The sequence below is a fragment of the Streptopelia decaocto genome (genome assembly GCF_964273445.1).
Source record: "Streptopelia decaocto genome assembly, chromosome: 5".
Taxonomy (NCBI): Eukaryota; Metazoa; Chordata; class Aves; order Columbiformes; family Columbidae; genus Streptopelia; species Streptopelia decaocto.
In genome coordinates this window covers 41,275,739-41,293,541 of record NC_138659.1, presented here as the reverse complement: position 1 = coordinate 41,293,541, position 17,803 = coordinate 41,275,739, and the positions used below count along the sequence as shown (strand labels likewise).

Below are 17,803 nucleotides of genomic sequence, written 5' to 3'. Positions count from 1 at the left end.
AGAGCTCACGTACTGAGCAGCAGCAGCCAGCACGCAGAGGTAACCTTCCACGTCAGAAGGACACGGATGAGAGGTAAGCGGTGTGTGTACACTTGTTGCAGCACTGTGGCAGAAGGGTGGCAGCACTGACTGTGCTTTTTTTAATATCTATCAAGCAATGGGGCTGCTGCTGTGCCACATAGTTCTAGTTTTGTGTGCATGTCACACTAGTACCTCTCTAGAACTAAAAGTTTTTTAAAACTGGTGAGGAAAAAAAAAATACTAGAGGGAATCTGACTCCGAAGAGCACACCCCCTCACCCTTGGAAACTTTCCCACATTGCAGTCATAAGTATGTGCTTGATTCCAGGCATGTCTTGTATATTCCAAAGCAAGGGGTTTGCTCTTTGTTTTAGAAGAATTTTATTGCACCTAGCTGCAAAAGTGAATGAAGGCAGAGAATGAATTGCAGTTGTTGAGGCTCTTGGAGAACCTCGTAAATCTCTGCTGCCACCCTGGACTGGATACCACAAAAGACTTATGCCTGTGGTGGTTCTGAGTCTCATATTGCTTTGTTTTCAGCTGTGTAATCATAGTGTACCTGCCTTTGTGTTCATAGATCTTTGAAAATTGCCACTGTGATGCATTTATAGCTTTGGATTGGGCCTAGTTCTGCCAAAAATTACTCTAATTGACTGCAGCATCACTTTTCCCCTCCCTCCTGTTATGTTCTTTCTTGGTTTGATACAAAGACTAGTTTGTTTTCCCTTCGCTTAGTGAGTTACAGAGACAAAAACGCTGTGTTTTGGCAGGTCAGTATGAAGATAGAATATCATCATCTGTAACTGTCTGATGGTCGCCTTTTCTTCTCAGAAATACACTCATGGTCACAGGGGCCAGTCCTTCCACAGTACACCTTTCTGAATCTTATGTTAAAAACCCTAACCACATGCTTCCTTTTAGGAAAAATTCCTTGTCATGCCATGCCTGCAAATGGCCTCTGTGGTGTCATAACTAGTAAAAAAGCTCAGAAAAGCATATAGGGTAGCTCTGGTAGCACCGGCGAATAAGGAACTGTCACGGCGCTAAAGCAGCAACCCCTAAATGTAGGATTTGACGTGTGAGCTTGTAAGTGGCGTTCATGTCACTCTGCCGCTTACCTCGTCTGGAAGAGCCATAAAGCAGAAGAGTGATGTATAATTAGCCTAATTGGCCACTGGATGTCAGTATCTTGCCACAGAAATTGAACTGCAAGATATCTGGCTGTTCAGGTTGCAGAGTGGTGATTCAAGCTGATTATTTTTTCTACCTAGTAATCACTTCAGTCATAATATACCAGTTGTATCCCCACACCCCAAGCAATGTCTTGTGAAATAGGGCTTGAGACAATCACTATGTAGTATTTGAATGGCCCAGGAAACTCTTGAAATTTATCTTAGAGTCAAATTAAGATGAGCTGCTGAGGAGATTAGAAACCATGTAAAAATGACAGAGATATTACTGAGTTGATTAGAGCTGGTTTGTATGCAATACGTTGAACTTGTTTGCTTTGACTGTTCCTTCCCTCTCTAACCAAGTAAAACCTTCTCCTAGCCAGCACCATTTTACCTGGAGCTATTGCAAGTTAAAAGCAGAAAGGGAAGAGTTTTCCTAAAGCAAGAGGGGTTGTAAGGCTCTCCAGCCCCACAGCCTCATGCATTTTTAATCTGTCAATGTGTACAAAGACATTTTCTAAGGATGCCTAGTAAATCTGGTGTTTTGCAGGACTTAGAAAAGGGGATGTTTCCCTTTCTGGTATCCCATGGTTGCAAGTGCAGAGAGAGCCAAAGTTGTCACTACAGCACTTCCAGAGAGGTGTGAGGCACAAGTTCTGGAGAAGATCCTGCTAGACATATACTCTCGAGTGCTGAGGAGGATTAGATGGGTTGTTTTGGACTGTTCTCCTAAATTTAACAGCCTAATGTTGCTGAATGCAGTTTGAGATCTAGGGGGTTAAAATTTCACTTGTTATACTGAATGTTTCTTTCCACTGGAACCAAACTGAGCTCAACTGCAAGGAAAAAAATAAAAGGTTTGTACATTTTTTTTTCCCTTTAGGACTAGTGACTGCAGAAGCTGGATCCCAACCAAAGTGGAAACTAACCAAATTACTCAGTACTCTCTGCCCAGCTCTGCTATGGTTGAACTCAGCAGTAGACAAATTAGACCTGAAATTATCATTTTGGGGAAAAAAACCTGGCATACAGTACATTCCTTCCTATAAATTGTCTGAAAAACATTGTTCAGAAATAACTTTCACTGGCAGTTTTCGACATTAAATATACGCTGCCTCTGCTAAAAATCCACATTAACAAAGAGTATATTCAGCATATTGAGACTGGTTTGCAATTTTCAAAATGTGATTAAATTAAAATGTATTTATTGTCAGAATTGTAGTGTAGGCTGAACAAATCAGCTAATTAAAGATATGGGTGCTTTGGGGGCTTTTGTTTGTTGGTGCTATTCTTTGCCTGCATTTAATACCAGCTGTTTAGCTGACAGAGAAGCCAGACTGGAAAAGCAGATTTTCCCCTTGAGCAGGCGAGTTATTCTACTTCTTTCTGACTCTGCTGTCACTTGATTTTTCTTGACACTAACCAGTTTTCAGTTTAACAGTTTTCCTTTGTGTCCCTTCAGTACTGTTACCAAACATCATGATGTCCTAACTTTCCACTTTCTCTTTAGCATGAGTTACAAAATAAACAATACCAGTCATTCATTTGTAGAGAGCACCATGGGAATGCTATGCAGCCCTCTGTTAAGGATAACAGTGGCAGCCATGGCTCTCCGATCAGCGGGAAGCTGGAAGGCATCTTCTTCAGCTGCAACACTGAGTTCAACACTGGGAAGCCACCGCAAGATTCACCTTACGGAAGATACAGGTTTGAGATTGCAGCTGAAAAACTCTTCAACCCAAATACTAACTTGTACTTTGGAGACTTCTACTGCATGTACACAGCCTACCACTATGTCATTCTCGTCATCGCCCCTGTTGGATCACCAGGAGACGAATTCTGTAAGCAGCGCCTTCCTCAGCTAAACATAAAAGATAATAAATTTCTGACCTGCGATGAAGAAGACGGCGTCATGGTTTACCATCATGCCCAGGATGTTATTTTGGAAGTAATTTACACTGATCCTGTGGATCTCTCCCTCGGCACAGTTGCAGAAATTACTGGTCACCAACTAATGAGTTTGTCTACTGCCAATGCAAAGAAAGATCCCAGCTGCAAGACCTGCAATATCAGTGTTGGACGTTAAAACCTCCCCCGTTACTTAGAAGCCTTCAAACCTCTGTTGCCCATTTCCATAGTCAGCCATTTTTGTCAGAAGCATGCACATGTCGCTCTCACCAAAAGCAAACATGAGTCTTCAAAATCTCCGATAGCATTTTTAGTATTTCTTCTTTCCCTCTTTCCCTTCTGTTCCCCTGATGCTTTAAATGATTAGAAGTCCTGGATTTCTTTCTGGCAACCATTTATACCTAGATGCTGCAACAAGTGTTTTCTGTTTCTTGCCAAACATAACAAAATCCTATATAAACTGCTTTAGCAAAAAAAAAATTAATGGCTTATAAATGGTGTTTAAATATGCATTCATTTTAACTACTGAACAAGTACCGGGATAACTCCAAACAGCATGAAAGGTTGTAATTGCAGCATGAGTTAAATTTCAAAGCCTAGAAATGTCAGCACTTCCAACGTGTTGTTTGACAGTGTTATTTATGTTATTTATATTAGCTAACTGAAAACAGAAACTGTGTCTCGACATAATAAATATAATAGAAAAATATTTTATTTGTACTGTTGTATAAAATATTATACAATCATATAGAATATATAGATTACATTTTAATATCAATTGTATACATATGTCATGAAATCATTTTCCCTTATCAAAGATGTAGTTTGTAAACTTCAAATAGCTCTGTATCTGTTCCTGTTGCTCTAGATGACTTTAATTAAAACAGATTTACCAAGGAGACCATTTCTGATTCATAAAAGTTACAAATTATTGAGTCGGTACACTGAAACAACAAATCTCTGAGAAATAAAAAATTCCTTTTTTAGTGGTCATACTTTTTCCTCCAAACTACTTGAAAATGTGTACATCTTCAAAATCATGCCAAGCCATTACACAAAACATAAATACAAATATATTTGATACATAATAGGCTCTATAAAATGAAATCTTCTTAACAAGATAGAAAACAGGTTGCTTATACTATGTGGTCAATACAAAAATGACAGTTAAAGCAAAACACTAAACATGATTCAAGTGCCCTTTTTTTTTTTTAGATTCATTTCTATTACCATAAAACCACTCATAACCCTTCTGTTAATAGTCCACTTTTCACACAAATGGTCTATCACAAATAGTGAAAAAAATCTTAATATTACAAAGTGTGGTGCTCTGAAAGTTAAGAAAGATGCATAATTCCAATGGAAAAATAACTTCTTTTAAATAATCTTTTTTCTTTTTCTTTTAATAAACAAGAAGTCTAAGGTTCCTCATCAGATAACTGTGACACTCAAGTATATACCATGTACTTTATCTATCCAAAATATCTTAGCATAATGCAATAATCTAGTCTTGTTTTTATATATATATATGTATGTGGCAATTTATTACACAAGAAATACTTTGACATTTTACAAAGTACATGCGTCTAAACAAGCTTTGGTAGTTAGAAAAGTAAATGTTACAGCATCAGGCAAAATAAAGTGCAAAGTTTAATACAGAAATCAAAATTAGCATGTAATAATTGATCTATTTACTGAATTTTAAGTACCTCAAGCCAGGTCCTGTGAACCATTGTGAAAAGGACAGCAGCCAGTATGTTTGTTTTATTTCTTCTCAGTAAACTGTAATTGCTTCATTTTGCCACTTTCTCTTATTTCTTAAAACAAACAAACAAAAACCCCAAAACCAAACCAGCACAATTTCTCCCCTTGGCAGTCATGTTCTGCCCTTCCTGTTTGCATAGGCAGCTTCACTTTGCTCTGCTCTCAGAATTTTACACCAAGTCCTGCCGCTGGTTCTTTGTATCTTTCTTTGAAGCTATTGGAATTGAATGGCAACTCCATCTTGAAAGACAGAGTATGCTCAGGAGTTTTTCCTTCATTTGCTTTCAGCTCATGTTTCTTTTATTCTAGTGAATCAGCACATTAAGAACCAACATTAATAGTTAATTATAGTGCATGTTAATTCTGGAAAAAAAATAAGCGGTACCTTGTCATGCACTAAGATGTGCTAAAAACCTGGAGAGCATCTCCTCACACTTTTTAAAACTAAGAGCAGGTCAAACTGAGAATCTACAATTCTTCAGTGTCCTTTCAATTTCTAACATTCTCACAGTGCACTTCAAGGCTTTTTCAGAAAGAAAATATATATACTATAGTCCACTCACCCGTGCTTAATATTCTTGCGTATTGCTGTCCTTTCTCATCCCAGCTAGTATAATTGGTAAAGTGCATCAAAAAATCTCAGTGTGTCAAACAGTTGTGCAGCAGACCAAGACCTGTAAAATTACTTTAGCTTTTTTTTTTTAATTATCTATTTGTTTGGTTTGGTGTTTTTTTTTTTTGGTTTTTTTTTTTTTTTGCTAGAGATCAATACCATGTTACTGCATTCACTTCAAATAGTTTTGGAAATATCATGCTTACTGATGAGAACCTCCAAGAGCCTGATTTTGGCTTTTGTGTGCTTATATTCAGAGTATTCCTCAGCCATTGGCACCCGATCTTCTTTTTGAGGACTCCTATGAAAAGCAAATAAAAGTGCCATCACTTTTATGAGAAAGAGGATAAATAGTCTTAAAAATTAATTCTGCAACAACTAATGAGGATTGGGTTGGATTATTTTTTCCCTAACTGTAGGTGACTAAAGATAATTTGACAGGACTGAAAAGCTCTACTAGGCAGAAATTAAATAATAGTATTTAAAATACTGAGTTTTCATTTCATATTCCAGGTAGCTTTCTTTCTTGTCAGCTATGCAAGCATAACTACACCATTCTAAAATAAGCAGAGAAGTTATTACACAGCGCTTTGAAAACTGTTGCCAGAATACTACACGCCCATATCTTCAGTGGTTTTCACCAAACGAGTTTGCTAAATGGAGGAGGATAAACAAAGAGTGAAAAGTAGCCACCATTTATCTTTGTGCTGAAAGAAACAGCGGCTTCTGTTTTTAAATCTGGCCTTTTAAAAATGGCCCAACTGCTGAGTGTAATCCCTGCATGTTTACATCCTTGGAAAGACTCTCTAGCAGCCACATGCTGGAGGAACTAAGCAAGGAGATGGACATCTTCACAGAGACCAGACACCTCTCCAGAATCTTCCAGCCCTCCAGTTGTTTCTTCTTTGTCCTGCTCACCTAAGTGTACCTACCCCACACCACCTGTATCACACGTCTGCACAGGAGCCCGACAAGGAGGAGGAGAAGGGGGTTTTTGTTGAACTGGTTATTTACCTTCCTGTCTGTTTATAGAATTGTTCCTCAAACTCTCTCAGAGCTTTGCGAAGCCTTTTCTTATCTGCTCTTGTTTCTCTGAGATGTTCAAGCAGAACGGGCCTGTAAAACAGAGAGAAGAACACAAAGCCCCCATGTGCTTAGAAGTGTTGTAAAAGTTGCGGCTTTGGGTGCTAAGCAGCCTAATGCTATGGGCATGACAGGCAGTGATCTCAGTGCCACGACACAGTCCAGCACACCCCTCCAACTATGCATCTAACTGGCTCTACCATCACACAAGCTAAACAGTTGTGCTTCTTCCCTTTTACTTGTGTTCTCACCCTTTAATAAAGGCGGAGACTCCATGGACAACATGAGAGGAAAATATTTCAGGACTGAGTCTTGCTAGTGGTCTTAATTCTGTGCGGAATTCATGGAGCATCTCATAGGAAATGCTCTGCATCTCTGCAACTGAATTAATAAAGTCAACATCCAAGTCCTACTCCTAAAAGCAATTGTTACCAAGCATTACTGTGATTCAGTGGAAATTCTAGTGATACCCAGAATCAACACGTTTTTGGAGGGCATGTTTCAGGTGATGTTTGGAGAGTAAGGTTTTTAAGCAGATAAAGAATTCTGTTATGACATATGCAGCTGTTTTGTTTTGTTTTGTTTTGTTTTCCGTTATAACAAAATGCACATAAATATCTTCAGAGAGTTTGTGAGCAAACTATCACATACATTGTTGACTACATAGAAAGTGAAGACAGTTTTGGTAGAGCCCAATCAACTTCATTTATGCATCTAAGAGCTTCCAGACAAAACACAAGAAAAAGATACCATCCCATAAGCTATGAGAACACACATGCTCTTGGAAGGCATATTCTTCAACAGGTTTCAGGACTGAGGGACAAAAGCCCATATGTGTCTTGAGATCTGATGTTTCATACAACTCTTAATTACAAGTCAGGAGGAGGCCTTTTTTTGGTTTAGAATGGAGCATAGGATGGTGGTGGTAAGTTTTCTGGGCATCCGGACACTAATAACTACTTCTACGCAAAGAAGAAGCTGATTTTACACACATGCAGTGGCCTCCCATGTAACCATGTGTAGCACAGCCCTTCACTCAGCTCACCTGTTGCTGTTTGTGTGCCTCATGTCTCTGGCATTTTTACATCACTCATGCAGTCAGTCCGAGTACACACACACAAGGGCAGACTATCCCGCTTGGTCAAACTGTACTTTCTTTTATGGCTGCTTTGTAGGAACATAAGTATTAAGATATCAAAAAAATCTGCAAGAATTATAGGTAGGTCAGCGTATCTTTACTATGCTATTATGTAGTATCTAGCACTCTGGAGTTACTTATCTTATCTGCTTTTACTCCTTCACCTTTCATTTCATGGACGTGGCACCAAGTTGTTTGAATAAATACCTAAAACCACAGGTTTGCTGCCCAAATAAATCCCTTGCTTCTTTTCTCCTTCAAGAAAGCACTGAATAATTTCTTTGTTATAGAATATTTCCATGGAATAAGTACGGATCATTTTTCATTTACAAAGTCTACATAAAACATTTTAAAACAGGATAAAAAAAAAGATGGAACTTACATCGTTGCCTCATGTAAATTGGACATGGACAAGGCTGTTTGCCTGAAAACTTTCTTTTCATCCAGAGGTGAAACGTATGCAGGCTCACTCTCCTCCTGAGAGTAACACAGGTGCTCATCAACAGGGAGGCAAGATATTGGACCGGATGATAACTCATGGCTGCTTTGAGAATGGTCTTCATCTGAGTCTTCCTCCTCCTGCTTGTAAAGTGTAAAGCATTATTAAATTAGCTGTATACATTACAATAATAACAATTAATAGGATGACAACATAAAGAATTAGGATCTAACCTTCTGAGTGTATTCATTGAAACAGATTACACATATTGAAAACTGTACCCAGGTCTGCCGGAGATAGTTGGTGAGAGCTCTCGTGGGGCTCACTGAGCTGCTGTGTGTTGTCCACCACGCGTAAATAGCACAGAAGTTGGCCCTGCTTCTGAGTCTCTCCAGCCAGTAATTTATTTCTATTTACTCAAAAGCCCTTATAAGTAGCAATGATTTAAAGAACATTCTGTATTTATGTAAGCACTGCAGTCTTGCAGTCTTTTACTCCTCTTAGATACCATCTATTATATATTATGTCCAGAAATTCTTTCTGTAACATGAGTTAGAGGTAGAGATTCCACAGTTTTATAGCTACAAATGTTAACTACCAAAACAGAGTCATGTCACTGTCTTCCTCACTTTCCTTCATCCTCAGAAGAAATGTTGACCTTTTGAAACTAGGGCTTAAGCATAAAAAACCTGTGGAACAAACCTCCTAAGAAGTAACACAAGGGAACTTCAGTTACGTTTTTAAAGAAAATATCCATGTGCATGCGTACAAGGATTTACATTGTGATTTTTTTTCAAAGAAATTTGAAGCTCTACTATCATCTAACATGATACCTCATAATTTTAAAAATCAACCCAGCCCCAATTACTATTAGATTAGTATTTTTGATAGAGACATGCTAATTAACTTCCAAATAGCCAGATTCCACTGCTTCTTACAGTGAGACTAGTACTGTTACATTACATTGATACATAACTAGTTAAAGTACTACAAATTATATTTATGTGCTATATTATTGATAAAAGCATTGTCAACAAAATATAGAAGAAATACTAATGCGAGCCTTTGCTCTCTTAGCCAGCCATTTGAAGTGATTGCCTCAGAAACTGTTGTCCTGTGTTACAGCCTCTGGCACACTTTGAAGTTGAATTTTACAGAGCATTTTCTCTGTTTGAAATATCAACACCCTGTATTAGCCAATGAGCAGATTCTTCAAATACCAGTACTTCTACTGCTGCCAAATGGACACACAGGTACACATCAAACATAGCCAATAGTATGTTTTCTTGACAATGGCTATGAATTCTTTCCAACTTACGATTGTCGTGATCAAAGATGGAGTTGCAAGAAGTTTCTTGATAATTCTGTATCTGTCGTAAAGAGGTTTCATGAGGCTCTTTTCTTGCTTAGCTACCTAAAGAGAAATCATAACAAGATATACTCCTCCAAAATTAGAAATAATAAATAAATACATTTCTCATTTGCTCCTGTAAAGCTGAAAAAAAGTATTAGAATTGTATGATCTGATGTGTATTTTGCTTCCATGGATATTTCATGGGAACTGTAGTTTAATCTGTACAATTTCTAAAAAAGGAAAATGGCAATCTATTTTTTAATGAAAAATACCCAGCACCACCCAGGCAGAGGGTAAACTATTTTCTGTCCTTTCTGAAGATGCTAATAGAGTTGTAAGAGTTAAGGTAGGTTTCTACTGTGCCTTGCATTGATATCTCACTTACTTAGGTGCAATAATAGTGGCAACAGGCCAGCTACAGTGATGTGACAGCCTGCCTGGGCCAATAGACTCAGCAGCCCGGTAGGATGGAGAGCGCTGAGAGCATGGCTGTCCAGCCTCGGTGAGCAAGCCGGCTCCGGGCAAATTGCTCACTGGAACTGCCTGCCACAGTCAGGAGCAGCCATCTGGTCACTGAGTGTGTGCTTGCTCTTTTATGAGCTCTAAGAGCACTGATTTGGAGGAGAACAGTATTTTAGATCAGGTGTTGAGAGCCTGATCCAGCCACAAATATTTACAAATAGAAAGATAAAACCTTATGGAAACTAGCTGTGCAGTATAGCGACTAACTGTGGTAAGGAAAAAAAAAGAGTAAATCTCACAGGAATTTCACTGTCTCTTGGCGCTGCAACTGCGCTGCCGCAGTGAAGCCCAAATACACGCACTGAAGTCAGAGCTGTTTGGTAGACCCAGGATTCCCTCATGGCTGCTTAGTATTGCCGATCACCTCTTTCCTGATGCAGTTAGCATCCCCTTTCATAGCTGGTTATAGGGCTGCTTCAACTTTGAGAAGAAACATTCTCTCTGAACCCCATGCTACAAAGCATGCCCTGTTATTCTCTTTTCTATCTTTCGATCTTCAAGTCTATAGATCACTATCTCAATATCATTTTTGTTCTTCTTAGGAAATAAGATTTCTTCATACCCTTCCTGTATCTTCTCTCCATCCCTCAGCTCTAATTCCAAGCCTAAAGAAGACTGACAAAAACGATTTTATCCAAGATGTGGAGAGATTAGATTAAAATCATAATAATTTTAAGAGCTGGCATATATTTTGACACATGCTGCTGCCGCTCCCCTTGTCCTCTACTGCAACATTTACTAGCCGAAAACAGAGACAGTCATAAGAATGCAGACATAGACATTAAACAGGAATTCCCCAGTTTTGTATAGACAAATTTATGCATCATCCTCTCAGCAATGGAGGCATTATCTTGTTTTGTACCTACAGTCTACGGTGAAGTCCTGGAAAGGATTTTAATTAACAGATTTAAGTGCTGCTGTGAAATAGAGGAAAACACAGATGACAGGTAAGGTCGTTTTTGTTTTTCATTTCTCAGATGGCGCCCTATAAACTTTTCATAGCAGTTGAGCATTCTAACCTTTCATACGTCCTAAGACAGCTACAGTATGCAGGAGCCAAAGTCTGCTGTGGATGTGTAGCGTCAAAACCTGCAACTTCCAATCATGAAGAGGGATGCAGGACCACTAGAAAAGTGCCATTTTATTTTATTTTTAAAAGTATAAATGAAATTCATCAGTATCAGGCAATTACATTTATACCTGAAGATTAGTTTGAAATAATTAAAATTATGTTAATCATGTAAAATTCATTCAAATGTATTTTATATAGGACTCCAAAAATATTTGTTAGACAAGTTAGATAATTTTTAATTTACCTATCTTTCCATGGTATACTTACAGGTCGTCCATGAATACTCTCAAAATATAGTAGACTTTTCTGAAGACTGATTTTTTCCAAAGCCATTTGCTTTTTTGTCATATCCTATTTGAAAAAGTTATTTATAAGATTATGAGTCAGGATTTCATGACAAGGGTACAGGTAGGTATCTGTTTAATAATCTAGTCTCCCCAGATAAACATTAATAATGAATTCTGTTTCTGTCCACACGGAGGTCAATGGGGACTTGGCATTGACTGAGCAAGAACAGAGTCCACATGTACATCACTGAAGTTTTAAATGAATCAAAGTACATGTCACACTTTCAAGGCCTAATGCAAAGCTGATGAGAGCTAGGAGATACTTCTACTGATTAACATAGGTGTTAGATGTAATACTTGCCTGCCTTGATTTCTTTTGAAATTACTATTTTTGTGAAAGCAATTTAACAAGCTCAGAGTCAGGAAGCAGTATCAGGCTATCGACAGAACACTGCATCCTTCTCTAGAAAGTTTCCAAGGTACAATTATGGTCTTAGTCAATAAGGCAAGAATCTTTGTGTGTTGCTCAATCAGAATCTGCACCTGAAAAACTTTTCTGGAGTGCTGGTTGACAGAAAGTCTAAACAAGCAGAGGTTTTTGCCTTGAATATCATAGCTAAATTGCATGGACATGGGGTACATCTCATGGGTTGGGTTTTGGGAAGGTGGGTTCACAAAAGACAACTGCAGCAGCTGAGTAGAAGGTTTTGGCATTGAGGTCCCACAGATAGGAGTGCAGCACTTTCCTAGAACGTTTTGCAATGTTTAGGTAACATGAATAGTTGTTATAATTATAAAACTAAATAAATATTTTTCTCAGCCATCCTAGGGAGAAATTAATTAATGACATCTGCATGTTATTAACTTCTATTTGCAGATCAGTTCATAAACCATAGATAACATTCCTCATTATGTATCAAATATGATTTAGTTGTAACAAATGAGAACAACAACCATTACAGACAAAACACTCAAAAACCTGCAAAAATGCAGAGAGGGCATTCCTCAGTTTTTAATTATTCATCAAGAAAAATAGATTTGCCTTGGCTGGTAAGTGATGAAGAACAGAAAGCTTTAGCTACGCAAACACAACACATTTATGGAGTGGAGTGACAGATTCACAATTAAATCCCTAAATGTCCAGTCATTGTGATACCATGGTTAACACCCCATAAATGCTGAGCACACTTTCTGTAGAAAGTCGATGGCTAGGGTTCTTTTATTGACAACTTGAGGAAGTTTTTTTAATAATTAGCCTCTACTTTTTAGAAATGTATCAAGCCCTGAAGAAGTAATGCTCTTCTAATACTAACGGAGTGCCTCACTGTTCAGTTCAACAGGAGCAAAACCTTTTCTGTTTGCTGTTCAAATGCAAAAACCAGTGCAGAACCACTAATCACATTTTGCCTTAAAGGTCTGCTTCAGTTAATCACTCCAAATTTATCTGTCATTCATGTTCAGAGAAGAGCTGCTAACTAGAATGTAGGAGTATTAAAAAGTAGTTAATTGGTTTACTTATTGCTAGTTCTGCAATTAATACAAGGTTAATTCTTTCAAAAAGTATTAAGCCTGAAGCAGCTGAACGGTTAGGAGGAAACAGAGACTGATCATTAATATTGATTTTACACATGAGAAACAATCTCAAGAGGGTTCAGCACTTGGGTCTATTTCATTAGCTCATTTTATTAGCAATCTCAAGACAGGTTTGAATTCAGCTAAGTTTGAAATGGCTGATAATTTCAAAATCAGAGAAGGCGGGTGCACTCAAAAATTACAGAATTGTCTGAGACATCTTAGGACTGTAGGCTGCATAGAGCAACATGAAATTCAATGCTAATTAAATAAAAACATTGCTTCATAGCCAAGGAAAAGATGAACTCAAGCGGGTCAATAATGAGAGGACTGATACATAAAGGTAACCAGTCTAAAAAAAGCCTTGGGGAACAGACTGCAAATCTTAAAACTGAAAACAAGGCAAAAGTTGTTTGTTGCATATAAAGAAAGAAGAATGAGGCTATATATAAAGCTAAGGTGGTCGTTTGTTTTTTCGTAACTTGGAATGAAGGCACACAAAATCCTCACTAGTCAGTTCCTTGAATGCTTCTCGCTTGTAAGCTTGCTGTTGTTTTTCCAGACAGAAGACACAAAGTGTGAGGACAGACAGAAGACAGCACAGATGGGGTCTGGCCAAGGCCTTTTGGTCTCAGAGGCAGCGCTTTGTTTCCATGCAGGCAATGAGCCCGGGTTCCCAGCACCCGCTAAGTCTGCCCCTTGGGGTGTGCAGTGGCTCACTACAAAGTGGTATTTAACACAAAAATAGTAAGAAAAACGTTAAAGTCAGGCAACAAGGCACAGGACACATCCACAGAACGGTACCAGTTGACTTCAGCGGAGGGTCAGATCAAGTCTGACTGCAGCCCCAGCTGAGCAGCACAGGGCTGCTCCTCCTGTGACTGGGGCAGCGATTTCATCTCCAGCCATTAAACATTGGCTTAAAAATTGGGAGTTGTGATTTGAATTTGGGTTTTAGGGATTTGGTGTTTGTTCTGAGTAATTATAAATTATGTTTCTTTGGCTCCTGAACTCCTACATTCATGATCTTAATTTTTTTTTTTCTTTTTCTTCCTGAAGCCTTGTACCTAAAAAGAGGTAAATTGTTAAATAAATCACCAGCTCCCAGCACCAGGAGCAAGTAACAAACAAATAGTAACACATGACCATCCCTATATGGGTTGCTGAATCCCAATTTTTTCTGTGTCTTCTCTGTTTTGCAGGAGGGGTGTTTTGTTCTGAAAACCACATTCTGCTATTTCATATACAGATCTTGTGGCTTGTCCTCTTTAGACCTACTGGGTGGTTCAGGGTTTTACTCTGCACCTCTTAAGAACACTCAGTCTCTCATTTGTATTTCAGCAAGGCCATAGAGGCTTCCCACAGTTTATTTTCTGGGGAGAACTGAGCAGGCTTGTATGGAAAGACTATCCTTGCCCAAAATAGCAGTACTGAAAAAAGAAACCTTCAGCTGCCACTAGTTTACTAATAACCTAGCTCAGACTCTGGTACAGGATCTAAATATTGTATACAAAATAGAATATTGAACACAAAACAAATATCTACAGTAACGCCAAACTTGCATGTAGCTGAGATGAAGCCTTTGATCTTTACTGTAACCAGCAGATACGCTTAATTAATTTCACATCATCAGTGCTATAAACCTTATTCTCCCCCAAAAGTCCAGGATGACGCATAATAAAAAACCTGTCATTTTAATGTTATACTTAAGGATCTCCTAAAATACTTCTTTTTGAAAAAGATCAATTTGACTTCATATTATTCCTTTTCAAGCCTCTGTTCCATGATGTTTTGTATAACTATTACCAAACACTTTTGCTAACAAATGAATAGTTCTTTCAACACAGGTTCTCTCTACAAGAATACAAGAAGAAAATAAATAAGATCTTTAAAAAATATATTTTAAAATATTAACTTGTGCAAATATTTAATTCACACTACAGAATTCTGTATGAGAATATTTCGAGTCAGCACTGGCACTGCACAGATTTAGGGGTTCTCTCTGGGAAAATCAGGAGAAGACCAATTAATTGAAAAATGCATGGGACAGAGACCCACACCCAACTTAATCTTATAAGAGAGTTTTCTGGGCAAGATTTCCTCACTGACATCTGTTTTGGTGTCATCTGATCTCACTCCTTGCATTATACATATATATATATATTTGTATAAAAAAAACCCTAAAAATACTATCATACAGTCTGTACTGTTGGGATTTTAGGACTATATACAGAACAGCATGGTTTTGTTGTCATCTTTTGTTTTCTTGCAAGGGAGTTCTGGTTGTGAAACATTTTTCCATTGCAGATTTTTCAAAACGTTTATAAAAAGAAGCAGTTAAAAAGTCAGTCATGTATGCAGAGCTCAAGATCTCAGAAGCACAGCATCATCATGCAGAGTTTAAGTTTTTAGATAGTAACCAGTTGTTGAAGAACCAAGAATAGAAACAAAATAAAAGAAAAAAATAAAAGTTATCTCTGCTGGGTACTTTCTGCTACTGAAATCCACCCAGAATAATTTCTTAGTTCTTGCATAATTTAGCATTTGGGTTCTTTTCACTCCTATTTGTCCTCCTCATGCCTTCCCCTTTTTTGTTTATCAGCCAGAGTCTGAATGTTACTGTCAACATTTAGATTTTAGGTACCTTTGAGGACAGGATTGACTGCCTTGCCTGGCTGTATAGCAGCACAAATAGGACAGCAAAAATAGCCAAAACAGAAGTACTTTTATGGACAACATGTATCGCAGAACAGCAGCCTCAGACAGACCCTATAATGTACCAGTAGTGTGGAAGTACAGCAGAAGTTTAAAATAGGTACTGATTTAAAAACAAAAATAGATTGGCCAGACAAGCAAGCATGTTTCATGGAATATTGGTCCTACATTTAGAAGAGTAATTGAAAAGGTGGAAGAGCAGAGGCAGCACAGGAACAGAAAGGCAAAGCAGACGGTTGTGCTATCCATGTGAGCTTAGTGCAGAGTGACTGAACGAGCAGAGGCTTTCGGCATTTCCCAGGTGAGAGAGGACCTTCAGTGTCAAAATAACTTCGGAATGGTTTTAGTTACACAGTTTCTGTGGACTCAAGACGGGATTGCTTTTGCTGTCACCATCTTTGACACACTGGACTATGCACTTCCTCAGGTAGGCAGGTTTCAGCAGTGCCTGGCAAACAGTTTTATATGTGCATCTCTGAGCAAAAAGCATTTAGCATGATTTGAAAAAACCTTCTGTGCCTCTTCTGCACCTCTTTTTCTTTGCAACACTTCACAGAAAAGTCGCTTCAGAAATTGGCACTAGAGCTCCTATCTTGTTAGAGATAGAATGCACTACAGTGCCAGAAGATACAGGATGCACATCCACCAGCATACCCTGAGACAGCTATATGTGAACTAATATCTACATCAAATTATAAAGTTCTGAAAGAAACAGCCATACTTGTTAAATACCTTAATAGTCTCAGGAAGGTTGAAGTGTTGTCTTTTCTCCTTTAGTCGTCTCAATACACTATCCACGGTGTCTTCTACTGAGGGAGGTGGTTCCACGCTTGTGGTCTCCTGTGTCCCAGCCCCTTTAGAGGTCCCAGTGCTTTCGCGATGATCATGTCTTTGGGGTGTTCTTGAGGTACAGTTTTGCTCTTCTGAAATTCTGAGTTTCAGCTCTGAAATGCAAATTACTTGGCAAGTAAATAGATTAGAAATATTTGCAAAGAAGTCTCTTCTGACACTACAAGAAAAAACACATCCCTACTTCTTACATACGACTATTATCATACCACAATTTCATAGGAAAGTAGCACTGCTGCACTTCAACATGTAATATCTTTTGCTTGGTTAAAGTGAAATCCAATGGTAAAGGGATGAGTTGTGTCCAGACCAACGAAACTTATAGCACAGATGTACTTATCTTTTTCCTCCAAGCCCATCTTTGACATAAAAGGTGTTACCATGGGTGAGGACTAGTGAGGCAGTGGGTTAAAGAGTGGGCTCTGGGTAGGAATCCCAGCCAGGCTACTGAGCTGGTCCTCACAAGGAGAATCAGCCACTTTGCTTAAATTACTTCCCTTGGCAGCGGAGCACCTGAGCAACCCCGCAATAAGACATATAGGTTGTGTCCTAGCTTCCCAGGAAGCAATAAAGTATGTAAGTATATAAGCTTGACATCAAGCCAAAGACCCTGGAGCTCTAGGGACCTACACAGAGCAACAAAGACATTGAATTAAGGTCTGATTTAGCTCCTGTAAAACCAGGCTTTGTTCCTAGCATATGTCTGGCTGGTGAAGGACCTTGGGCAAGGCATAGATCAATGGCTCCAAACGTGTTAAATTTATTGCAATCTGTGCAGAAACAGTAACATATATTTTAAGCTGTGACAGTCTGAGGATACAGGCCAGGTTTGTTGAGAAAAATAGTAATTTTTATTAAACTCATAGAGCTAGGAATGATGGACAAGCCTTACCAACTTGAAGGAGGACCTACAAGCACTTGCAAGTTTTTCCATTTCAGTTGTACCTGTCTCATGAACCTCATGAATCTTACTTCACTTAAAAGCAGTGTCATTATTCAGGATAATAAAATCAGGGTTGTTTACAGGATCGAGGTGTTTTGGGTGTGCAGCTCAGGCTGACCTATGAAAGCTAGAGCCCTGCCTAGCTGAAGCAATGGTTGAGTCAGAGAGATATTTTTCAGAAAGTTAACTACGTAGTTTGGCCATTTCCTCTCATTTGCCCCTTCCTGGATTTGTAACACAAAGTTCAAGAGGGAAAAAAAAAAAAATACAGTAATTGCAAAGCCTAGTATCAAAGGGAGAACTTTCCAGAAGATATTTACTGAAAGTTGAGTTTCTAATTCTTTATTTACCA

At 38.5% G+C, this 17,803-nt stretch overlaps 2 protein-coding genes across 5 annotated transcripts in view; one reads left to right on the top strand and one right to left on the bottom strand.

Annotated features, from left to right (window-relative positions):
• Window positions 1–4,269, top strand: part of PHYHIPL (phytanoyl-CoA 2-hydroxylase interacting protein like) — a 123,220-nt gene extending 118,951 nt beyond the window's left edge. For all 4 annotated transcript variants that reach the window (XM_082052657.1, XM_082052656.1, XM_082052658.1 and 1 more), the window contains exon 5: window positions 2,744–4,269. In XM_082052657.1, coding sequence (XP_081908783.1) covers window positions 2,744–3,278 — 535 coding nt within the window. In that variant the 3' untranslated portion in view covers window positions 3,279–4,269. The remainder of the gene's footprint in view (window positions 1–2,743) is intronic.
• FAM13C (family with sequence similarity 13 member C) overlaps window positions 4,262–17,803 on the bottom strand; it is a gene marked incomplete at its 5' end in the record, with an annotated part of 125,833 nt that continues 112,291 nt past the window's right edge. The window contains 5 exons of the mRNA XM_082052655.1: window positions 4,262–5,778; window positions 6,492–6,593; window positions 8,081–8,280; window positions 9,456–9,551; window positions 16,392–16,603. Coding sequence (XP_081908781.1) covers window positions 5,655–5,778; window positions 6,492–6,593; window positions 8,081–8,280; window positions 9,456–9,551; window positions 16,392–16,603 — 734 coding nt within the window. The 3' untranslated portion in view covers window positions 4,262–5,654. The remainder of the gene's footprint in view (window positions 5,779–6,491; window positions 6,594–8,080; window positions 8,281–9,455; window positions 9,552–16,391; window positions 16,604–17,803) is intronic.